The 26,805-nt window shown below is 37.5% G+C and overlaps 1 protein-coding gene across 1 annotated transcript in view; it reads left to right on the top strand.

Annotated features, from left to right (window-relative positions):
* KCNU1 (potassium calcium-activated channel subfamily U member 1) overlaps positions 1 to 26,805 on the top strand; it is a 150,098-nt gene that overhangs the window by 57,105 nt on the left and 66,188 nt on the right. Inside the window, 5 exon segments of the mRNA XM_070499718.1 lie at positions 3,656 to 3,808; positions 7,051 to 7,163; positions 7,534 to 7,602; positions 11,233 to 11,322; positions 11,462 to 11,559. Of these exon segments, the coding sequence (XP_070355819.1) occupies positions 3,656 to 3,808; positions 7,051 to 7,163; positions 7,534 to 7,602; positions 11,233 to 11,322; positions 11,462 to 11,559 (523 nt within the window).

The raw sequence follows: 26,805 nt of genomic DNA, 5'->3' as shown, positions 1-26,805 counted from the left end.
AAATGAAGCATTCAACAAAATAGAGACAATAGAAAAGATCAATGAAACTAAGAGCTGGTTTTTTTAAAAGATAAACAAAATTGACAAAGCTTTAGTTAGACTCACCAAGAAAAAAAGAGAGAGAACTGAATTTAAATCAGAAATAAAAGACGAGACATTACAACTGATACCACAGAAATACAAAGGATCATGAGAGAATACTATGAGCAATTAAATGCCAATAAGTTGGACAACCTAGGAGAAAAGGATCAGTTCCTGGAAACATACAACTTACAAAGACAGAACCAAAAAGAAATAGAAAATCTGAACAGACCGATTACTGGTAAGGAGACTGAATCAGTAATCAAAAATTTCCCAACCAACAGAAGTCCAGGGCCAGATGGCTTCACTGGTGAATTCTACCAAACATATAAAAAAGAGTTAATACCAATCCTTCTCAAAATCTTGCCAAAAAATAGAAAAGGAAAGAATACTTCCAAATTCATTTTATGAGGTCAACATTACCGTGATACCAAAATCAGACAAGGATGCCACAAGAAAAGAAAATTAGAGGTCAATATCACTGATGAATATAGAAGCAAAAATCCTCAACAAAATATTAGGGAACCAAATTCAACCATACATTAGATGGATTATACCATGATCAAATTGGATTTATTCCAGGGATGCAAGGATGGTTTAATATCTACAAATCAATCAATGTGATATACCACATTAACACAATGAAGGATAAAAGTCATATGATCATGTCAATAGATGCAGGAAAAGCATTTGACAAAATTCATCATCCATTTCTGATAAAAACTCTCAGCAAAGTGGGGTTAGAGGGAATGTACCTTAGCATAATAAAGGTCATATATGACAAGCCCACAACTAGCATCATCCTCAATGATGAAAAGCTGAAAGTTTTTCCTCTAAGATCAGGAACAAGACAAGGATGCCCACTCCCACCATTTTATTCAACTTAGTATTGGAAGTCTTAGTCAGAGCAGTTAAGCAAGAAAAAGAAAGAAAAGGCATCCAGATTGGAAAGGAATAAGTCAAACTGTAACTATTTGCAGATGATATGATACTATTTATAGAAAACACTAAAGATTCCACCAAAAAACTGTTAGAACTAAGAAATGAATTCAGTAAAGTTGCAGGATACAAAGTCAATATACAAAAATCTGTTGCATTTCTGTATATTAATAGCCAACTATCAGAAAGAGAAATTAATAAAACAATCACATTTACAATGGCATCAAAAAGAACAAAATAGCTAGGAATAAATTTTACCTAGGAGGTGAAAGACCTGTACCATGAAAACTATAAGATATAAGACATTGATGGAAGAAATTGAGGAAGAAACAAATAAATGGAATGATATTCCATGCTCATGGATTAGAAGAATTAATACTGTTAACATGTCCATACTACCCAATGCAATTTAAAAATTCATTGAAATCCCTATCATAAGTCCAGTGGCATTTTTCACATAAGTAGAATAAAGAATCCTAAAATTTGTATAGAACCACAAAAGACTCCAAAATAGCCAAAACTATCTGAGAAAGAAGAACAAAGTTGGAGGCATCATGCTTCCTGATTTCAAACTATATCACAAAGCTATAATAATCAAAACAATATGGTACTGGCATAAAAACAGATACATAGATCAATGGAGCAGAATGGAGAACCCAGAAATAAACTCACAGCTATATGGTCAATTCATGACAAATAAGCCAAAAATATACTATAGGGAAAGAACAGCCTCTTCAATAAATTGTGTTGGGAAAACTGGACAGCCACTTGAAAAAGAATGAAACTGGACCACTATCTTATACCATATACAAAACTTAATTCAAAATTCATTAATGACTTGAGTGTACAGCCTGAAACCATAAAACTCCTTAAAGAAAACATAGGCAGTAAGCTTGACATGCATCTTGGTGATGATTTCTTTGGATTTAGCACCAAAAACAATGGCAACAAAAGCAAAAATAAACAAGAGGGGCTACATCAATCTAAATAGCTTCTGCACAGCAAAGGAAACCATCAACAAAATGAGAAGGAAAACTACTAAATGAGAGAAAATATTTGCAAATCACATATCTGATAAGGGATTAATATCCAAAATATATAAAGAGTTCATATAACTCAATAACAAAAAAAATCCAATTAACAAATGGGCAGAGGATCTGAATAGACAGTTTCCCAAAGAAAACATACAGATGGCCAACAGATGCATGAAAAAGTGCTCAACATCACTAATCATCAGGGAAATGCAAATTAGAACCACAATGAGATATCACTTTACATCTGTTGGAATGGCTATTATCAAAAAGACAAAGAATAACAAGCATTGGTGAAGATGTGGAGAAAAGAAAATCCTCGTGCACTGTTGGTGGGAATGCAAATTGGTGCAGCCACTATGGAAATTAGTACAGAAATTTCTCAAAAAATTAAAAATAGAACTACCGTATGATCCAGTAATTCAATTCTGGGTATTTATCTACAGAAAATGAAAACACTAACTCAGATAGATGCATGCATCCCTATGTTCATTGCAGCATTATTTACAATAGCCAAGACATGGAAATAACCTAAGTGTCCATCAATGGATGAATGTTTAAAAAAGATGCAGTGTATATGTATATATAATGGAATATTATTCAGCCATAAAAAAGAATGATATCTTGCCATTTGCAACAACATGGATAGAGCTTGAAGGCATTATGCTAAGTAAAATAAATCAGAGAAAGACAAATACCATATGATCTCACTTATATGTGGAATAAAACAAAAATAAACAACCCAGAACTCACAGATTGGTGATTGTTAGAGGTGGGGGTGGGGCTGGGTGAAATGGATGATGGGGGTCAAAAGATACCAACTTTCACACAAAATAAAGTATAAAATAAGTAAGTCCTGAGGATGTAGTGTACAGCATGATGACTGTAGTTAATAACACTGTACTGTATATTCAAAAGTTGCTAAGACAGTAGATCTTAAAAGTTCTCATCACAAGCAAAAAAATTTGTAATCACTCTGGAAGTGGATGCTAACTAGACTTATTGTGGTGATCATTTCATAATATATACAATTACCAAATAGTTGTGTTGTACACCTGAAATTAATATAATATATGTCAACTATATCTTGATAAAACAGAACACATAAGACAAACGAACAAACAAAAAGATTGAAATTTGGGATACAATTAGAGATCTAAACCATTTGACCTGATTTTGCAACTCTAGCTATTTTTGTTTTCAGAAGTGGAAGAAGTTGACCGCTAACTACTTCCCTTTTTTTAATTGAAGTAACATTGGTTTATAACATACAAATTTTGAGTGTACATTGCGACAACATGGATGGACCTTGAGGGTAATATGCTAAGCAAAATATGTCAGACAGAGAAAGATAAATACTGTAAGATTTCACTCATATGTAGAAGATAAAACAACAACAACAGACACACACGTAGACACAGAGAATGGATTGATGGTCACCAATGACCACTTTTAAATGCTGAATTTGTTCTTTTCACTTTCACGGACCTGGGCATCATCTGTGTTTTCAAGTAAATTAAATGAAAGAAAGACATCCAGAAAGAAAGAACTTTCTCGAGGTATATTTATTCCTAATGCTTGTCCTATTTTCTACCACGAAACAGGTTTTTCTGCCAAAGATTCCCACCTGGAGCTGGATCGGTGGGGACAACATCATCTGCTTTGCTGAATTAACGCTTGGATTTATCTCCCAGGGCTGTTTGGTGCCAGGCTTGTGCACCTTTCTAACGTCTCTATTTGTTGAGCAAAACAGAAAGGTAACCTTGTAAATTGATGTTGAATCTTGGCTCTATCCCCATTTCCTCACATGCTAGGATCAGAAATAGAAAATAAAAATTCAGGAAAGCAAGAAGGCCCTAAGAAATGAGATTTGACTTCCACTGAGCTGAGAAAGGTTTGAGAGATCTGGACCGAAGTCCTAGGTACTGCATTGATCTTGAGGGAGTTATTTGTCTTATTCTTGCCTAAGAGTATTTATCTGCAAAACAGAAACCATAACTCTGCTTTCTACCTGCAGCCCACTGTTATGAAAGTAAATGTATTCATAAAAGTAGAAGCACTTTGAGTTATTGAAAGTAGAAATATAAATAAAGGTTATATTATTAGTGGAGAAGTCGTATATTTAAATATAAATTAAAGGCAAAATAATTGACATAAATAACTCACCAAACAGAAATAACAATACAAATGATAATTAAAATCTAATTTTCCAGGTTATTTTTGGGACATTCCATGCAGTAATAATAATAGTGACCCCATACTATGTGCCTACTATGTGTTATACATTTTAAATATGTTTCCCCTCAGTAGGGTTTCAAGGTAGCATCCCAGTCATGGGTCAGTGAAGCCAACTAACTTGACTGTGTAGTAAGTTCATGAATAGCAAAGGTGGAATTGTCTGACCTATGGTCCTACCACTGTGCCCCATTTGTTGGGTATCTACTCACAGTCTCCCACCTCAGATTCTTTGATGCCTTTGTCTGAGACAAAATAAGTGGTTAAAAGGGGTTATTGAGATGAACTACTATAGCACACAGAACAGCCTTCCAAATGCCAGTCCCATGAAATGCTCCAGGAAAGGTGTTCTGACTCTCAGCTGGCCTGATATCCTTTCTCCAAAGCCTCTTGGAGAGTGACCTTTCTCTCCATTTAATTATGAGTCCACATTTGCTTTTTCTTATACTCAATTTCCCTCTTGGCCTCTCTTTGCACTTGATTTCCTTTGTTCAAGAGTCAAAAAGTGTTTACATCTTTTCCAGTTCCTTCCCTGGTGCTGTTAAGAAAAGCAAAAGAGAGGAAATATGCTCTGGCCAGCAAAATGCTAACAGGAGAACACAGAATTCTACTACAATTCCTTCTGCGAGTGTGAGGAGATACCATATACTGACAAATGGAAAAGACCATCGGCCACTGGGAAAGGGCTTGATGCTACTACAGTGAACATGCTTTAACTTTCACCTAATGGTCACTGTGTAGGGCCGGCCCAGGAAATGGCTTCTAAGGAAATTGTCTTTGCCTGTGTTGTATGCTTAGAGAGTGGAAGCTAACTGCAGCATCTGTTGTGACGATTGTGATTTTAATCTCCATGGCTGGAGAAAATAAATGGAATGAGAACTCCATATGTAGACTTTATCTCTTTTATGGAAATATAGAAGGTAGAGATGCAAAACCAGCCCTATTTTTTTGTTAATCTAAAGTTTTAACCTCCTCAAGGAGGGTGGACACTTGTCAATATTCGTCATACGATGGCTTTTGGAATACAGGAATTGAGAGAGAGAGATTTATGGTCATGATAATTCTCTTTTTGTTTGTTTTGGAAGTGAAGTCTGACAACTTCTTTCAAAAATCCTAAACTGGGCAGTCAGGGTAAGGTCTTTTAATGCTGTACTCTGTACTGGTGCTTCGGATTCTGTAATGAACTATTAACTTGGGTTTAATGGCTAGAACTCCAGTGCCTTATGTCTCATTTTTGGGGGATTAGACACTTTTATTTTCTGTGACTGTCAGTTTCTGTGTCTATAAAATGAGAATTATTAGTCTCATAATCTTATTTTTCTAAGTATTGAGCTAATATTTGTAAAACTTCTGAGTACTCAGATTAGGAGACTTTAAATCAATGCAGTGTGTTTTGACTATATTGATTACATGATAAGAAATTATGGTCTGAAGAACATTTTTGGTTGATTCTAGGCACGGAACATTGCCTTAAGCTTAAACTTAGATTAGATCTAATCTAACTGGTTTACTTGAACTCCCTGAATCTGCTATCCAAACCCTAAATCCATCTTGTCTCCCTGTTTCCATTTCTGATCTTTTAAAGACTCAAGAAGACTTCTCCATCTTCATGGTTACCATTTTTTATCCTCTTTCAAAACTGAAACATTTAGATTAAAAGGTCAAAGCTAAGTTCTTTAGTAAAGGGGACTTAAATAGTGGTATTAACTGCCCAGCAAGGTGACCCCCCCCCCAACAGAGGAATTTAAGAAAGTGGGAAAAAGCAGAGGATTCAGCTGAATCTTGGGAAGAGGATGATGTGTGCCCAGATTGCCTGAAATAGGTGGTCCTTTTTAGCAAGGCAGAATTTCTTGTTTGTGTGTATGTTTTTGTTTTGTTTTTCCTAAACCACAAGATGGCCACCTGAGGAGTATTTTTGAATTGTCCCTAACTCTCCACTGCTCCAGTGTTTCAGAGTTTATAGAAATTCCAGACTTTCATCTGAGGTTCTGGGCTTTAAGGTGCCTGTCCTGACATGTCAGAGCAGTTGGTGGTGATTCTGATGGCAACAGGTGGGGGAGAATGAGGACGAGATAAATATAACTAAATTCCGGGAGATCTTACACTAATGTCAGAGATGAGTTACCTAACAACCCTGCTCCACTCAGGCTGCATTTAGCCTTTTTGAGAGAGAGTCTTCTCCCTTCACAGCTCCCATTTCTCTAGAAGTCTTCTGCTGTCCTTGATTTGTACATTCTCATTTCCATTGATTAGGATGGCTCTATGAGTTACTTTGATCCTATGAAGGGTTCTGATACTGGGCAGAAGCCATGAAAAGTTTTTCTTTGTGGTATGTGGTTAGTAGAAAACTGATATGTTTAAAAATCAAACCTAATATGTTAAAAAACTAGCCATATCTAGAGAGAGACAACTTAGCTTCTATATATTCTTCCCATCTTATTTGTTACTGACTCAAAAACCAGTCTACATTGCTGAAATTTTTAGGAAAAGCATTGTAATTTCCAGCAAGGAGTCTTGGATACCATCTGGGAAGAAACTAAGTCATAATACTTCCACTTCATTCTGAACTCTCGAGTGAAGACAGTGGAGATGCATCTTTTAGTTCTTCCTTTGACATTTCTCTGGTTAAGCAGTAGGACAAATCTCCTTTCTATGACCTAAGTGCAATAGGTACTGGATTGCTGCTTAGCAGAATATATAACTTGAATGATAACATCCTACATTCCATGTTATTGTGCTTCATGTGGCATGGTTGTTTTTCCAGATTTCTCCTAAATGGCCCTGGCAAAAATATTTCTTTAATGGCCTGAAGAACAAAATCCTGACTCAACGTCTCTCTGATGACTTTGCTGGAATGAGTTTTCCTGAAGTTTCCCGGTAAGCTCAGAGAAATACTTTCTTCATTCATTATGCAACGACATTCTTTCAACAATGTTCATTGAGGGCTCACTGTAGGCTAGGCTCCACGACAAACACTTAAGACATAAGAATGAAGAAGTCTGAGAATCTGCAACCTAAAAGTTTACAGCCTATGTGGGACAATTTCATCCCTGTCCCAGTTGGCAAGCTGGCCGTGAGTTACTTCAGGATGGATTCACTTAGAAGTTAACATTCTACATTTGGGAGGCCCTTCCTTTGCTGAGGGGCTGGTGTTCTCCCAGGTGGATATCACAAAGCTTGGTCATACTATTTTGAGGTAGCGCCCTGCTCGCCTCTCTTTCCTCACAGTGCTTGTCTTCCTTCCCAGGCTCTGCTTTGTGAAGATGCACCTCCTGCTGATAGCCATCAAACAGAAACCCACAGTTCACGGTTACTGGTACCAATGAGCCTTCAAATCTCTTCAGTTTTTCATCAGACGAGAATCTTTATGATTAAGACTTTTCCAAAAGTACAGCCATAACTAAGCATTTTGCCATTTGTCGAGAGCCAGCCTATTGGGCGCCCAGGCTGCTGTGGTGCATTTAGTACTGTCTCTAACGATTGGGGTTAGAATCTAATGACTGGGGTTAAAATGATTACCCTAGTGGGTACACAGGCCTTTTTCTACAGCCCTGCCCCAATTCTCTCTCATGAGCAGGGGAGAGAAGAAATGGTCACTTTCTTAGATCTGTTCTTCTTAGTATACTACCAGATCTTGCAAATCTTGACCAGGAAACAATCCTATGAAATAGAATTATTTGTGATAAACGTGTCCCCACAAACTCTGGTCTTAGAAACAAATCTGCAAAGTATGGCAAAACAGGAATCTGACTGGCCCACTAGAAAAAGTCTGCTGTTGATAAAGCTGCTGGGTAGGTAAAGGAAAGAGGTAACATTATCAGGCCACCAGCATTTCCTGAGAACCCATATTCGATAATATGAGAGGTAAGAGAAGTTATCATGTAATAAAAAAGAAAATCTAGGACAAACGGAAAAGGAATAAGCCACAATGATACAGAGATGTAAGATGCTGAAAAATAAGAAAAAGTGGCAAATGGACCAGGGAACAAGAAAGGCTGTTACGTTGGCTTATGAGTGTTTTTTAGTAGAAAACTAACTTGAGTGAAATTGGAATCAACAACTGGATTCTGATCCTGATTATAATTTGCTAGTCCTGTGGCCTTGGAGAAGTGTTTATCATATGTGAAATGAGGAAATCATATTAGTTAATACCTAAGACCCCTTCCAGCTCTGAAATTGACATTACCAGGAGCCCTGGAATTATAGGGAAATAGTCAAAATTCAGTAATTTTGAATCATCTGATATGGACTACGAAAGGATGATTTTGTACGAAATGTTGGGAAAGAAGAAAAGATATGTCTAAGGAGAGAGGATGCAAAAGATATCTGGGCAAAAGAAATTAGTGGAGTACTGTATAAGCAAGTCATTAAGGAAACAATAATGAATAGTATTGTCTGGCTGGCTAAATTCTATTTAACAATCCTGCCACACTCAAGAAAACTTCAATATCTAGACCTATGCACAAATGGCCTTTCTACTGGAAATAGGTCATGGTAAAAAGATGAAGTCTTAGAATCATAAGGCAGGCTGTTTGGGTTTCAGATTGGCCCAAACTTGATCAAGTTTTACCATCTTTGGCTTTGTATCAGAATTATTTGCAAAGTTTTAAAGACGTGTGGATTCCAAAACCCCACTTCTGAACTTTACAAATCAAAATCTCCACGGGTGAGGGTCTGAGAATTTTTAAGTCCCATGATATAGACAGTTTATTCACTGGTATTTGGAAACTACTGGACCAAATGTTCTCAGGATCCTTTCCAACTCTAACATCCTAGTTTTATGTAAACTTTATTAAGATGACTATTAAGACATTCTAGACAGGAAACATGAATATTTTTTAAGCAGCTAATTTCCACATATATTCAAGAGGTCCTGGTGCTGTTTACTACCTAGCACACACCTACCCTCAGTGAAAGAGGAACCTGCTCCAAAATAGATTTAACTTTGGTTTCTCATCTAAAAGTCAGGTGAATCAAAGGGATTAAAACCTGATGTGGCAAAATATTGATAACTGCAGTCTCCTACATGATTGCTACTTCATGACCAACAGTGCTGTAAGCATTGTACTTACATTAACTCTTGAATCCTCACAACAATGCTATGAGATGGTTACACCTTTTAGTTGCATTTTGCAGAGGAGGAAGCTGAGGCCCAGAAAGGTTAAAAAGCAAGCTCACACCACTCCCAAGTGGCAGAGCCAGAATCTGAACTCCGTCTTGTTTCTGTGGCTGTGCTTCTCATCACAAAGCTGTGCTAAATCCACCACAGCGACTATAAGTGGAAGGAAAATAGGGCATCTCAGTGGCTGGGTGAGTATGCTGGAAAACTGGGGAAAAGCTATCTTTTCTCACCTTTTATTTTCTCTTCTAATTGACACACTTGAACAGACTCTAAGACTTGCAAAAGCCCTGGATAATCATAAGGATTTGTCTTAGGGGATAATTTGTCCCCTGCTAAGAGATAAAGCTGGATCTGACCCCAGATCTAGTTAATGTTCTTGGTTTGTTCCAGTGGCGAACATGCTCTAATAGCACGGCTGGCCATGACTCATGAAGAGGCATCAAGCAATAATGCCAGTTTGGGAAAATGTTCAAAAGAAGTTCACCTCTTCTTTCAAATGCAACCAGAGATATTATCATGACTGTATCTTCATAACTAAATATTTAACGTAAGCGCAGAGAACCCTCTTGTAAAAAAAAAGAAAAAGGAGATATGAAGATACAACTAAGCACACGCTTGCTAACTAGTGAGCATCAACCAATGCTATTTAGGGGATAGAGGGCACAAGTCCATGGTCTTTCTCTTTCAAAGTTAAAAATAATTGTTCCACTCATTAATATCAGTCCGTTCAATAAATTCAGTGTTGAAAAAATATCACCCAGTTGTCTCAGGTGATAATCTACCTGAATATGGCTATTCAGCCTCTTTCTGCCTTGGCATAGGCTGAAGAGCTTTCATTGTGCAAGCCCTTTTATATTTGTAAGGCTCTAACACTTGCACGTTACTTGAGAGTACCCTAACAACAAAATAAGCTTCGCCAAAATGAAGACTTGACCCTTTTTCAATGTGACTATAAAAGCAGTGTGATTTAAAGGAGGAAAGGAGTACTTTTGTACCATGTCCAAACAAAATGAGGGGAGGTATGGGTTTATAAGACCTCACCGTACCAGAGGTCTGAAATAAAGGAAATAAAAACAGGAGATCCTGACAAACATAAGGAGAAATGTGAGGAACTCAAATAGGCATATGTAACGTGAAGAGTAATATTAATGAGTAATGGAGTACTGCATCAAGGAGTATCATGGATGAAATTTATAAGACAGCATCTTCAAACACACAAACTTTAAGAAAATAGAAAATCAAAATGTTCAAGTAATATAGAAATAGAAACAATTCATACGGTTCCTGCTCTCAAAAATCTTGGGGTCAAAATAGACAAAAATAAAGTCAAAAGAAATATACAGGTTCAAAAATGGTACAGGTGAACAAAAGGAACTTTTGAATCCAGCTGGTTAACTTGAGATAATTTAATTTTAAATGGCAAGTAGCCTAAGGATGAACACCTCTACTATGACCGTAAGCCTAGCAACTGTGTGGCCTTGGCCAATTTGGCATTGGATTCACAAGGCTCCATGCAGCTAAGTTGGATTGACCATCTCAGATTCAGGACAGAGTCCAGGGAGGGGGCTCACCCTTAAGCACAGCTGTGTATGCAGCTCATCAATTATGTTATGACGTGGCTCCCCTTAGTGTATTTAGCAGTAATGAAACAAAGAATTAAATATAGTCAAATTCACATTTTCTACTGCATTTGGCAGTAAAAGGGGATTGAATCCTATTAACCCTTCAATTTAGAGCATCCATTGGTAATGACAGAATGAAATACCAAATATTGCCACAGAAATTGGAGAGAAAAATTACTGTATTTTTATTTTCTGTTTCCAGTGGTCTGGTACTAAATCCATCTGCACAAGTTAAGCTGCATAAGAACACATTAGGGTTCTTTATTGCTGAATCTGCAAAGGAAGTCAGAAGGTAATTTTTTTTTTTATCACTTTACAGGGAGAAAGTCCTAAAGCAAATGCAACTTAATGGCAGGCAGACTGAGTCAGCATCATGCTCCCTTTGTGTTAAGCCTCACATAAGTCCTTCTTGATTTGTCTTCATTGTCCAGAGCCTTCTTTTACTGTACCAGCTGTCACAGTGATGTGCATGTTCCTGAGCTAATAGAAGAATGTAGCTGCAAACACAAGAGCCATCGATTCACCACAGGTAACTGCACTTCGTATCTGGCTGTCCTCAGCCCAGCTTCTGGGGGCATGTCTCTTAAAAGACAATGCCCATCTGAACTTGGCCAGGAAGTGGCAGACATTTCCCCATTGGGCATACGAGACCTGAGAATCAGTCTTTTAGAGCTAGAAGAAACCTTACTAGTCATCCAGTTCAACTCCTTCACAGGCTAGACAGATGAGTTTCAAAAGTGATTCAGTGATGTTGTCCAAAGTCACAAAGCCTGTTGGAGGCCCTGCCCAACTCAATCCCAAGCACGCTGACTTTCAGCCATTGTTTGCTCGCTACATCGCACTGGTCTCCCTAACTTCAGTCTGGAAGTTCAGCCTGTATCTGACTGCTTGGTTGGCCATAAGGATGCCACCTCATGACCATGCCCTTTTGTTAAAATTAAATTTTTTACTGAGATATATTTGACATACGACATTGTGTAAGTTTAAGGTATACAACATATTGATTTGATACATTTGTATTGCAATATGATTACCAGTGTATCCTTAGCTAACACCTCTATCGTGTCACTTAATTATCCTTTCTTCTCGTGTTGGGAACAATACCATCCCTTGAGGGATCTGCTTCCTTCATGGATTGCAGGGAGTTTAAAATTTACTCATCCTGACACAGTGTTGAGGAAAAGTAACTTTCTCTCTTTTCTCTAGTTGAACTCAATAGCTTGCCAAGAATCCTTTCTACTCAGTAGCGGGAAAAGAAAAATTAATCTCAAGCATTCATGATAACTTAGTCCCATCTGGTTTAAAACTTAATCTCTTTCAGGTATGTTAAAATTCTTTGGGTAAAACCCCAGTGTCTCAGCATTTAAACTTAATCAAGTCGAAATTTCAACTTCCTATCAGGACTATTCTTATCTCTAAGGTTCTTATCCTCTCCTTCTCCCCAGCATTCTATTTAAATGCAGGAGTAAACTTGCTTAACATCACGATTGTTCTTATAGTGCACAGCAAGACATCCTTTCATGCAAGTACTGACTGGTCTCTGAGGTGCCTCATTCCCTTTGGTCTGTGTCAGTTTCTGTGACCTCTGCATCAGCAGCCAGTGACTCTCTTCCTCCTGGCTTTGGGTCGCCTTCTGTCATTTGTTGCTGAAATCCATTGTCCCCGCCATAGCTTCTGGTCTTGAGGTCTCCAAAGCCACTTTTCACATATTCGTAGTCTTTTCATCCATATGTTATTTTGGTTTCTTGGCCATTTGGGATTTTTCAATCTCCCCATGTGTGTATGTATGTCAGGATGTGGGAACATGGGTGGATGTCCTCTCAGGCACTCTCCCTGCTAAAACACACGTGCCACCAGGTCTCCTCTTCTGTAGTCATCTTGTGTTGTTACTAAACACTCCTGCAAGTACACTCCACCAAAAATCCACATGAAAAGGGAAGCACCTCTCTCATTTTCTCCCCTTGCACACCACAAAACTATCATATTTTCCTTGTCTAGCTACCCCTCAACAACCTGAAACATTAGGTGTGTGTATAGGGTGGGGGAGACTGGGTCCTTTCTCAGGCTCTGTCATTTTTCCTAATAGCTTTATCGAGACATAATTTAAATACCATTAAATAAATACCATATTGATTTAAAGTATATAATAGCTCAGTGGGTTTTAGTTGGTAAACAGACTTGTGTAACTACCCCCACAATCAATTTTAGAACATTTTCTGTACCTCAAAAACAAACTCCATACTCAATAGTGGTCACTCCTTATTCTCTTCTTCCCACACCCCTAGCAACCACTGGTCTACTTTCTGTCTTTACAGATTTGCCTGTTCTGGTTGTTTCATGAAAAGAGAATCGTACAGTGTGTGGCCTTTTGTGTCTGGCTGCTTTCCCTTAGCTGTGTTGTAGCATGTATCAATACTTCATTTCCTTTTATGGCTGAATAATACTCCATTGTATGGATATACTTTATTTTCTTTGTTCATGCATCTGTTGATGGACATTTGGATTGTTTCTACCTTTTGGATATTGTGGATAATGTTGCTATGAATATTGATGTGCAGATATGTGCTTGAGTTCCTGCTTTCAATTTTTTGTGGATATATCTGGAAGTAGAATTGCTCAATCAAGTATTAATTCTATGTTTAATTGTTTTTTTTCAAGGAGGTTTATCCTTGAGCTAACATCTGCTGCCAATCCTCCTCCTTTTGCTGAGGAAGACTGGCCCTAAGCTAAGATCTGTGCCCATCTTCCTCTACTTTATATGTGGGACGCCTGCCACAGTATAGCTTGACAAGCGGTGCATAGGTCCCCACCCGGGATCTGAACTGGTGCACCCCGGGCCACCAAAGCGGAACGTGTGAACTTAACTTCTGTGCCACCGGGCTGGCCCATATGTTTAATTTTTTGAGGAACTACCATACTGTTTTCCACAGCAACTGCATCATTTTACATTCCCCACCAGTAATGCACAAGGATTGCAATTTCTCCACATCCTATCCAATACTTATTTTCCTTTTTTTAAAATAATACCCATCCCAATGGGTGTAAAGTAGTAGCTTATTGTGGTTTTAATTTGAATTTCCCTAATGGTTAATGATGTTGACCATCTTTTCATGAAGATCTTAATGGCTATTTGTATATCTTCTTTGAAGAAATATCTATTCAGATCCTTTGCCCATTTTTAAATTGGAGTATTGTCTTTCTATTATTGAGTTATATAAGGTCTTTATATATTTTAGATATATGTCCCTTTTCAGATTTGCAAATATATCTCCTATTTTGTGATTTGTCTTTACATTTTCTTCATATAATTTGAAGCACAGAAATGTTAAACTTTGTTGAAGTCCAATAATGTATTTTTCCTTTTGTCGCTTGTGCTTTTGTGGAATATTGAAGAAGGCTTTGACCAACCTAAGGTCATGAAAAGTTTACTTCAATATTTTCTTCTAAGAATTTTATATTTTTAGCTCTTACATTTAGGTCCATGATCCATTTTGAGTTGATTTTTGTGTATGGTGTGAGGAAACAATACAAGTTCATTCTTTTCGATATGGATATCCACTTGCTAAGCACCATTTTGTTCCAAAGGCTGTTCCTTCCCTATTGAACTATTCTTGGCACCTTTTGAAAAAACAGCGGACTTAAAAGTGTGAGTTTATTCCTGGAATCTCAATTCTGTTCCATTAGTCTACGTGTCTAGTTTTATGCAAGTACCACACTGACTTGATTACTCTAGTTTTATGTTTTGAAATTAGGAAATATGAATCTTCCAACTTTGTTATTCTTTTTCAAGATTGTTTTGATTATTCTGGTTCCCTACATTTCCACATGAATTTTAGGATAAACATGTCAATTTCTGTAAAGAAGCCAGCTGGGATTTTGACTGGAATTTTGTTGAATCTGTAGGTCAATTTTAGATACACTGCTACTTAACTATGTAAGTCTTCTGATCCACGAACATGTGATGTCTACATCTATTTAGGTCTTTAATTTCTTTCGATTATGTTTTATAATTTTCAGATAATAGGTCTTACGCTACTTTTGTTTTTAAGTATTTAATTCTTTTTTAATGCTATTGTAAATGAAAATTTTTTCTTGATTTTGTTTTCAGATGATCCATTGTACATGTATAAAAATACAATGGATTTTTGTATATTGATCTTGTATCCTGCAACCTTACTGAATTATTTTAGTAGGTCTAATATTTTTTTGTTACATTTTATTTCATTTGCTTGCCTAATTGCTCTGGAATTGTCTCCACTACAATGTTGAATAGAAGTGGTAAAAGCTTGTATCCTTATTTTGTTCTTGACCTTAGGAGAAAGCGTTAGGTATGATCTTAACTGTGGGTTTTTCATAGACGCCTTCTATGTGTTTGAGGAAGTTTTCTTCTATTCTCAAATTGTTAACTTTTTTTTCTTTTTTTATAGTGAAGCATTTTGGCCTTTGTCAAATACTTTTTTTTAATAAGGATGTGGTTCTTGTCCTTTGTTCCATTGAAGTGGTATATTACATTAATTGATTTTCAGATGTTAAACCAATCTTGTGTCCCAGGAGTAAACCCCATTTGGTCATAGGGTAAAGTCCTTTTTATATGTGCTAGGTTTTGTTTGCTAGCATTTTGTTGAGGAAGTGTGCTTCTATATTCAACAGAGATGTTGGACTATGGTTTCCTGCTTTTTGTCATGTCTTTGTCTACTTTTGCCATCATGGTAAAATTGGAAGCAAAGAATGAATTGGGAAGCCTTCTCTCTTCTTCTCTATTTTGGAAGAGTTTGTGAAGTAACCCTTCTTTAAACATTTGAGAGAATTTTAATGTTGAAGCCATCTGGGCCTGACTTTATTTTTTGATTTTTAATTCAATCTCTTTACTTGTTATAGATCTATTCAGATTTGCTATTTCTTTTTGATACAGTTTTGGTGGTTTTGTCTTTCTATGAATTTGTTCATTTAATTCATATCAAATTTGTTCACAAATAACGAATTGTATACAAAAGTGTTCTCTTATAATCCTTTTTATGTTTGTCAGGTCAGTAGTAAAATTCCCCCATTTATTAACATGAGTGTCCCCTCATTTTTGTGACCAGTCTTGTGAAAGTGCTGGTCAGTTTTGTTGGGTTTTTCAAAGAATCAACTTGTGTTTTAATTGATTTTTCTCTATTTATTTTTTATCTTTTAATTAAATTATTTCCACTCTAATTTTTATTATTTCCTTGTTTTAGCTTTATATGGGTTAATTTGCTTTTCTTTTCTCAGTGTCTTAAGATGAAATTTTAGGTTAGGTCATTGATTTCAGATCTCTTTTCTTCTTTAGTAAATATAGGCATTTACATCTATAAATTTTCCTCTAAGCACTCTTTAGGGGCATGCCATATTTTTGATATGTTGTGTTTTTATTTTCATTCATCTAAAAGTATTTTGTAATTTCACTTGTGATTTCTTTTTTTAACCCATTGGTTATTTAGGAGTGTGTTGTTTCTATTTTCACATATTTATGAATTTCTTTAATTTTCTCATTTCATTCCATTGTTATTGGAGAGCATACTTTGTATAATTACAATATTCTAAAATTCGTTGAGGCTTGTTTTATGGCCTAGTACGTGATCTATCCTGGAGAACATTCAACACATACTTGAGAAGACTATGTATTCCTCTGCTGTTGACTGAAGTCTTCTACAGATGTCCTTTAAGTCTAGTTGATTATAGGGCTGTTCAAGTCTTCTATTTCCTTGCCGATCTTCTGTCTAGTCATTCTATCTATTATTAAAAAGTAGGGTATTGAAGGCTCCAGTTATTCCTGTTGAATTGTTTATTTCTCCATTCAAATATGTCAGCTTTGTGTCATGTATTTTGGATTTCTACTGCTACATGCGTATGTGTCTGTATTTGTTATATCTTTTTGATAGACTGACCATTTTATCATTACAAAATGTCTCTGTCTTTAGTAACATGTTTGTCTTAAATTCTATTTTGTGTGAAATTAGTATAACTACTCTACCTTTCTTTGATTACCATGTGCATGAAATATCTTGTTTCATCCTTTTTCCTTCAACCTGTTAGTATCTTTGAATCTAAAGTATGTATCTTGCATGCAGCATACATTTGGAGCATTTTTTTAATCCATTCTGCCAATCCCTGCCTCTTTATTGCAGAGTTTAGTCCATTCACGTTTAATGTAATTACTGTTAGTATTTACATTTACCATTTTGCTGTTTGTGTTTTCTATGTGATATCTTTTTTAGTTCTTAAATCATTTATTACTTCTTTCTTTTGTGTTAGATATTTTCTAGTGCACCATTTTAATTCCCTTGCCATGTATTTTCATATACATTTTTGAGTTATGTTCTTGGTAATTGGACTGAGGTTTGCCACTAACATTACAGTGTATAACAATCTAGCTTGAATGAATCCAAAATTAATTTCCATTATATACAAAACTTTGTTCTTGTATAGTTCCATTTCCTCCCTTTATGTTCTTATCATCACAAATCATATCTTTATATATGTGTGCCCATCAACATAGATTATCTTTGTGGAGTCTAAATGTAATCACAAGGGTCTTTGTAAAAGGGAGGCAAAAGGAGGGGATTTAACCACATATATAAGAGAAAAAGCCTTGAAGTGAAAGAAAGCAATGGAAAGAGATTCAGAGAGAGATGTTATGCCACTGTCTTTGAAGAGGGAGGAAGGGGCCACAAGGCAAGGAATGTTGTTTTAAGCTATCAAGTTCATGGTAATTTGCTACAGCATTATAGGAAAATAATTCACATAGAGTAATATTTTTCATCAAATTTGGGAAGATTTAATTCATTATTTCTTAAAGTATTTTTTTTATGCTCCTTCATTTCTCTTCCCTCCTATTGGTCCTCCCTTTACATATATATGGTACACTTAATAGAGATCCACTTTTTTCTGAAACTGTTCATTTTTCTTCCTTCTTTTCTTTCTCACTTGCTTGCTCACTCTCACTCTTGCTTTTTTGGATTGCATAATCTCTATCAATCTCTGTTTATATTTGCTGACTCCTTCTTCTGGCAATTCAAATCTGCTGTTAGGCTCTGCCTTGGTTTCCAATTGCTATTGTAACAAATTTAGTGGTTTAGTGAGAAATTAACATTTATCATCTTACTGTTCAGACTTCTAAAATGGGTCTCACTGGGCAGGGGAGGGTCAGCATGGCTGTTTCTCTATGGAAGTTCTAGGCGAGCATCAATTGTCTTGCTTTTTTCAGCTCGTAGAGGCTGTCTGTATTACTTGGCTCATGGCTCCCTTCTGTCATACAAAGCCAGCAATGTCTTTCTCATTTCTCATTACTCTGATTCTGCTTCCATCATCACATGTTTTTCTCTGGCTCTGGCTCTTCTGTTTCCCTGTTCCACATGTAAAGAACTGTGATTACATTGGACTCACCTGGAAAATCTCTTCAGGCGAGATTATTAGCACCTTTAATTCCATCTGCACGTTGAATCTCCCTTGCCATATACGGCATAACGTACTCACCAGTTCTGGGGATTAAGACATGAACATCTTTCAGGGAGGCAAGCTTTTTCTGCCTACCACAGGCCCCTTGATTCATTTCCTAGGGCTGTCATAACAAATGACTGTAAACTGGGTGGCTTAAAATAACAGAAAATTATTTTCTCACAGTTCTGAGGCTAGAAGTCTGAAATAAAGGTGCCAGTGGTGCTACTCCCCCAAAAAACTCCAGGGGAGAATCCTTCCTTGCTTTGTTTCTTCCAGTTTCTATGTCTCCCGGCATTCTTTGTTTTTGGCAGCATAACTCCAATCTATGTCTCCATCTTCACATGGCCCTTTTTCTTACGTCTCTTCTTCATGTCTGTCTGTTCTCTTCTTCTTGTAAGGACACCAGTCCTTGGACTTAGAACTCACCCAAAATCCAGGATGATTTCGTCTTCAGATCCTTAACTAATTACATCTGAAATGATACTCTTTCCATTTAAGGCACTGTCTCAGTCATCTTGGGCTGCCATAACAAAATACTATAGACTAGATGGCTTAAACAACAAAAATTTATTTTCTCACAGTTTTGGAGACTGAAAAGTCTAAGATCAAGGTGCTGGCCAATTCAGTTCCTTGTAAGAGCCCTCTTCCTGGCCTGCAGATGGCCGCCTTCTCACCGTGTCCTCACCCGGCAGAGAGAGCGAGCTTATAAGAAGGTCTCTCTTCTCATAAGGACAGCAATCCTATCAGATCGGGCCCCTGCCTTTATGACCTCATTTGGCCTTAATTACTTCTGTAAAGACCTTATCTCCAAATACAGTCACATTGGGAGTTAGGACTTCAACATATCAATTTCAGAGGGACACAATTCAGTTCATAACAGTCACATTCTGAGCTTCCAGTTAGGTGTGAATTATGGGAGACACTATTCAATCTATTAACCCCTCTAGTGCATAATTAACTTCAGTTAGTGTACTTTTCAACTATAGAATTTCCATTTCATTCTTTTTTATAATTCCTATCTTTTTATTGATATTGTCTCTTTGAAGAGACATTGTCATGCATTTCTTTACCTCTTAAATCATGGTTTTCCTTAGTTCTTTGAACATGTTTATAATAGCACTCTGAAGACTTTATCTGCTGAGTCTGACTCTGGACCCTCGCACAGGCAGTTTCTGTTGTCTGCTTTTTTTACCCCCGTGTATGGTTCATGGTTTCCTGCTTCTTTGCATCTCAGAATTTATTTTTTGTTGAAAACTGGACTTTTAGAGAATATATTGTAGCAACTCTGGACACCAGGGCTTGTCACTGCTTGTTTGATTAGTTGGTTAGTGACTTGGTTGGACTATTTCATTGAAATCTATTTCCCATGCAGTGTGAAGCTTCTGATGTTGCTCATCAGAGAGTGCAGCCTTGGGCGTACACATAGTCACCCTGGGATGACAGTGGTTTTAGCAGAGCTCTTTGAAATTGTTTCCTCACCTGCTCTCTCTGTTAAGCTATCTGCCTGTGTTGGTATCACACTCAGATCTTAGGCTACACTAATTGGCTTCAGATTACTCTATTATTTTTGACAATACCCTGAGGCATATATTGCGCTACAGTATTATCCAATTAAATTCTTGGACCCCTTTGCAGGAGTAGTTTTTGAGGCCAGTCTTTGAGGTTTGTTCTGACCCTGAGAGAGCGCTTATTAGGTATCTCTTATCCTCGTTCGCTATAGTAAATTCTGGCCTATGGTTTACACATTCTCATGGAGTTACCAGGCTCCACTTAATCATTTGCCACCAGAATCACCATTGGTTTCAAGAGCACCCTTGGGCTTGAACTTCTCCACACTCTCTTCCAAGCCAATTCCCTTGGGAAGAGCTTCAGCGCTCTGTGTTCTTATGGCCTGCTTCTCCCGCTGAGCAAAATCTCTGAGCCTTTGCTCCAGAGCTAGGGAGATAGGGACAGTGGTCTGCTTCTCTTGAGGTGACACACTTGCTTTTTTGAGCAGGGCACTGGGCTGTGGTGGTAGCTTCTGAACTTCTTAGTTTGCTTCTCCCACTATGAAACCTGTGCCGTAGGTATGAGTTGGGATGAGGATAATCAGTGCTCCGTTGTTTTCACCCTGTGATGCCTGGGCAGTGCCTCTGCCCTAAGAATGAGAGCTGTGTGGAGGAAGAGCACCTCCACCCTCTAGGCTGTACTCACCTGAAATCTGGCCTCTGCAGTGCAGAGCTGGGGAAACGCGAATGCTGGTGCCTTTCCCCTCCCGGAGACATACCATAGCCTTGGCTGGGAGCTGGAGAGAGAGGGAGCTCTGTATTCATGGGCACTCTTATCTGGAATGGGGCTTCTGTCACATGTAGTAGGGGTTGGAGGGAAGGAAGCAGTTAGTGGCTCAAGTGCCACAGACACCTGCAATTCTTACTGAGACGCTTATTGAGTAATTTTTCTTCCTTTGCTATAGCTTCATAGGACAATTTCTAGAGAATTTAAATGGTTGTGTATATGTGTGTGTGTGTGTTTTAATAATTTTCACTAGTTATTGTTACACTGAGATGCAGGTCCATGGAGTTTCTCATGCTGCCATTTCACATGCAGCGCTAAAGGCTCCATCTTAACCCTATCTTTGTTTTCCCTGAGTCTTTTGATTTACCCTTGAAGCTCTAAGACAATTTGGGACATAAAAAGAAACTATTCCTATGTCATTTCCTGACATCCCCATTGTCTGTGGGGTTTGCAACTGAATGCTTGAGTCTGAAGAATATTGTTAATTAAATGGGCTTCAAGATTCTATTTTGGATTCAAAAGTTAAACATTGACTTTTTTTGCATTCTATAATAATATGGATCTTTCTTGAGGCACTGGATAAGGCTAACTAAATAGGAGAAAGTTCCCATTAAAAAGGTGTGAATAAGGGGACAGCCCAGTGGCGAAGCAGTTATGTTTGCATACTCCGCTTCAGTGGCCTGAATTTCACCAGTTTGGATCCCAGGTGTGGACCTACGCAGTGCTTCTCAAGCCATGCTGTGTCAGGCATCCCACATATAAAGTGGAGGAAGATGAGCAAAGAAGTTAGTTCAGGGCTAATCTTCCTCAAAAAAAAAGAAAAAGAAAAAGCGTGAATAAGGAAGAAAAAATAATACATTAAAAGTATCATCTCAGTACACATATCTTTATACTATATGAAAATTTAGCATGGTTTCTTGCAATAAGCTTATCCATGAAAACAGTGTAAAAATCAAACTTTTGCAAATAAATTATACACACTCATGTGCATGCACTGCCGTCATTCATTTTGCAAAACAAAAATGTGTTCTAAAAATGAATAATCACCCCTTTTTTTAGCTGACTATTGTGTGATTTTACTATAAATATTTTAACACAGGAAGTTGCTCTAGTATAAAGATGGAAAAAATTTTGTGTAAAGAGAAAGGCTCCGCCTTTATGTTTGTAGACATACCAAATTTTACCCACTTCTGTGACATGTATTTTATAGTATCTAGGGAATAAATTAGTAAAGACATTGAATTTACAATCTAATGTTTGAACTTCAATGTAGTTAATACAGTCCTCAGAATATTTCGTTCTTCTGGTAACAGAATCATTTCTTCTTCCTGACGCATACTGATCCTCAAGCGTCACTCCTACCAAGCCTACCCCACTGTATCCAGGAGAACTCAACTAATCTGGTACCCAGATTCTTAGATAGCAGGCAAGGAGTGAGTCAGCTGTTCTTGACCTCAGTTTGCCAGATGATGGCAGCAGAGTACCATGAAATGCTCACAGGTCTGGCGTCCAGAGAGCGGACTTGCAGGTGAATTTGAATCTGGAGAGTTAGTTCTAGTCAATTGTGCAAAGAGGACATCACTGTAGAGGGGCACTACTTGCCCTATTGGTTGAAAAGTCATGATAATATCTGGATATTCTCCTAGAGAATTAGCTTCCAAAAAGGACTTAGGAACTTACCAATAAATGACAACATAGAAAACCTTACTGACTTTGGATTAGTACAGATTTCAGGCTGACAATTTCACATTTTTAGAGCCATATGAGGAGTATTCCCAGCCCACTCCCTTCCAATAATCATCTCTTTCTTGGGCTCATTAAGTTTGCTGGCTCCCACCAATTTCTTCCTCCTCATGTACTCAGTGAGAATTCGGAAGACACGAATTCTGACCCCAGCTGTTCCACTGGTTAGCTGTGATTTAGGGGAGACATGTTGCCTTTTGGGATCTCAGCGTCATCATTTCCAACCAGGGCAGTACCCATCATCTCTACGGCCCTTCGCAATTCTGATATTCTATGATTTCTGATCCCTCTTCCTTTGATTACTCTCATTTTTCTAAACTAGAACCACACCAGAGGTTTTCCACTTAAGTTCATAATCTAACATTTTAAAGAGGCAGCATGGTAGTTGAGAACACAGATCCTGGATTGGTCACTTATTTCTTCGCTGTGTGACTTTAGGCAAATGATTTAAGCTCTCAGCATGCTTCATATTTCTGTAAAATGTCAATATAATATTACGTATCTCAGATGAGTAAATGAGAATATTAGTACATAAAGAGTATACAAATTGAGCAATATTAACATAAAAAGCATTAAGACCAGTGCCTGGCAAATAGTAAGTACTACATGTATTTTAATGATCATCTTACCTGTGAGAATATAAAGTCAAAAAGGATTCATTATTTCTTTTCTCATCAATGAAATACAGATGGAATAAGAACTGGCAGAGAAGTCCTAGTAGCCTATACTTATTTGAACTCATTCCCTGATGGTTTTTGGATTCAGAGCATGAGGACCAGCAGAGCTAAGTCTTCAGAGCAGGAGGAGTAATTGTCTTTCTGCTTTTCTGCTTAACAGAATTAGATAAGTTATTGGGCAGGAACTTTCCCAGCCCCAACTAACCAATTCATTGCCTGCTTTTTCACCACTGAAATCTCTAACACTAAGGTTTTAGAGTGGTAGTCTTCAACCTGGGCAGGGAGGAGTACATAACAATCTTTATATGTGATGGGGTGGAGGGAGTGCGCTATATGGAAATGGCCCTTAGGAAAGCTGTGTCCCAATTCCCCTAATCTCCACCCCTTGAGAATTATTTTAGAGTCCTCATTAAAATTTTAATTTTTGCAATGGAGTCACACCTAAAGGAAAGGGGAATTATTGAAAAGGAAATTGGGAAAAGGTGTGAAAGTTGTCAGGGACAGGATGATACATTAGAAAATGGTTTGAATAGGTGGTCCAATCATGAATTACTCTGTATTACAGTTTTCTTTAGGTTTCGCCCTGGGTCACTTTTTTCGTAAACATCCAAGACTAACTGACCACTTTAAGAAGAGAGTCACCCCAGCCAGTATTCCCTAGGGAGAATTCCAAACTCAACAGTTTGAGATATAACTACGCTCATGAATGTAGCAGCTCATCCCCCCAGCTTGGCTTAGCTAAGCAGCCCTGAAGTCCAGTCCGAGTTCTCCTCCTGTACCAATGGTCTTAGGTAGGAGAAAGAGTAAGTGTTCCTGTATGACTTTTCTTCTCTAAAGCAGGGTCAAGGACCGCATGACCACTGAATGCCAATAAAAGGGAAAGCAACTTGGTAATAAATCCACAAAGACCGTATACCAACATCTTGTATGCCTGTGTTTATGACAGTTGCTATTGTTTTTCTAATCCTACAGCTGACTAAGGGGTTCCATTTTCTCTAGTTCTCAGTGTCCTTCTCCACCTTAGCTGTGACCCTATTTATTTCTCATCCCAATGATTACACTAGCTGCTTTCCCTGGATCTAGCCTCTTTTCGTGCCAATCTGTGCCATCTTTCATGGCTATAATGATTTTCTTGAAATAAATTTCCGATCATGAATGGATATAAAAATAAAAAAATAGATGGATGAATATATTATCCATACTTTTACAAGAATAAGGTGTTGGCTTGATCTGTTTCCCTGTTGCTTCTTCTGCTCCTAAGGGGAGTAGTTCTTATCCAGAATACACGGTATCACTTTTTATGTGTGTCACAATGATTGGTAAATAGCAAATTTTGTAAATAATTGCAACAAGTTAGCGATTTAGTAAATTGGAACAGATTCAGAATTATCCAAATAATATGGGAATTATTTTCACTCATTTGAACTATGATAAGATTTCTTGAGGGAGAAAGAGATTTATTGCTATCCATGTGGAAATCATATATGAGGCATGTCTTAACATGCAGTCCTATCTTATATGTTAAGAAAAGAAAATGCTTGCCTGCACCTTTCAAGGAAATCACTTCTTGAAGAAGAAAGATAAAATGTTGACCATGTATAGGAATTTCAGTTTTTTCCCAGTCATTCACAGGTCTTAGATGCTATGTCTTTTTTGACATCTAATGTTTTATCCAGAAAACTTCTTTAGAATATCCATTGGGTAGCCACAAGCCATGGCAAGACATTAACAGTCTGGCTACAGTGTTAGGCAAAAGTCCATTCCATTTTTTCCTTGCCTAAAATGTAAAAACATAATTACTTGCTTACTGTCAGCTGTAGATAGATAAAAATATAAATAAATTAAATGATCAAACTGCCTTAGAATGAAATCAGAGAAACTTCACTTGCTTGTCTACTGCCTTGAGAGAGGGGACTTTGCCTTCTTATTTTTATTTTATTCTTTGTTTCTTTCCCAAATGCTTGAAGCAGCACTCAAACTCGGGGGAAGGGCAATAATCAATTATTGCCCGTTCTTAATTGCCTTATCTGCAACCTTTTGAGGGAACACTCTTAGATTTTTTTTGAAGGTCATTAGGATTACATAACTTAGAGTTGGAAGGGACCAAAGAGGTCGTGTGGGCCAGTTCATCTTTCACCTTCAGGCAGCCAACACACACCCAGAGACTTCACCAATCCTCATACAGACTGATCTTTCCAACCCCCAAATACATGCACATACCCCCATAATTATGAAAGCTTCCAAAATTATACAAATCATTAACATGTTTTCAGCAGAGAGTTTATTAAGAATGACACAAGGGAAGATTCAAAGCTTCAACAAAAATTTCGAGACGTTTGTATGTAGCATTCACCTCACCCACTGATTCCCTCCCACCCTTCTTTTAATACCTGGCAAATGTTGTTGGCTGGAGACTGAGGCTTTGAGAAAACAGAGGCTTCCCGAAAGTTCCATTGTTCCCAAGCCAGTTTGGGCCTGTTGCCTTTTGCATTCCATAGCTCAGCTTCTATCACATGTACTAAGCCGACTAGCCTTTGAAGACTGACACTTGGTAACACACTAGTCCTCACTCATATTTTTCTTCAGATGTTTCCTTCCTGAGTCATCCCCTCAAGGGCAAAAGGTAACCGCGAAATAAGGAAACATCAGTCAACCTGAAAACCCCCATCAAGCCTTCATATGTAAGTGAGGGCTTCTGAGGATTACAGGTAGGGAACAATCTTATTCCAAACCTAGCTCTTAGCACACCTGTGTGATGCAATTATTGCTGATTTAAGATGACAAATCACATATCCAAAGGATGTTCCTCTTTTTCCTGAAGTGTGTTTTGATTAAATTGGTATTTTCTATGGGTTAGAATGGTTCAGAAAGAATTACATGAAAAGAAAGGGATACCAAGATGTTTTTGCAGTTCTTTCTGTCTGCCATTGTCGAAAACCTGGTGATATGTGGGTTTAACAGCTTGTTTCACATGAACTCCCAATTTTGAGTAGTCTAAGTAAAGAGATGATTCTTAAATTGACACAGGAGGAAAAGGTCCTGTCTCTTTTCTCCACTTGGGTGGGCGGGAGAAAAGGAGTAGCAGTGATGGCTACTCTGACTTTGTCCATCTCCTTGGTAACTTCTTCTCACAAAACCTCACCATCTCTGGTCACTCAGCAATCAGATTCAGGCAAGCAGATAACGCAGAGTCCTTGAAGAGTGAAAGAGAAGCATTTAACTTCCAAAGTATGCTTTAGAATGTTATTTTTTATCACAATACCAAGTGCCAATTCTTATGGACCAACAATGGCTTTCTAGCCCAGTGTTTTGAAAGGATTCCTAGGTTGAATCTGGGTTCTGGAATAAGAATGACACGATTGAATACCAAGATATGGGTGCAAGAAGAAGTAATGGCTCATGTGTCAGTGTTTTCCATCTCGGTGTAACTTCATGTTGCTCATTTAATTATTAAATTTCAAACATTCTTATATTTATCTTCACAATCACCTTTTGAAGTCCCAAAACCGTGCACATTTTGCAGATTGGAAAATTATTTGCTTTTGTTATTTTCAGATTTGGAAATTCACAAATGTTTTAAGACATATCCCATGTAAGATCAAGATTCTTCAGAAGTTAAA

This window comes from Equus asinus, chromosome 27 (genome assembly GCF_041296235.1).
Source record: "Equus asinus isolate D_3611 breed Donkey chromosome 27, EquAss-T2T_v2, whole genome shotgun sequence".
Lineage (NCBI taxonomy): Eukaryota > Metazoa > Chordata > Mammalia > Perissodactyla > Equidae > Equus > Equus asinus.
The sequence above is the reverse complement of the archived record's forward strand: the minus strand, read 5'-3'. Positions and strand labels throughout refer to the sequence as shown.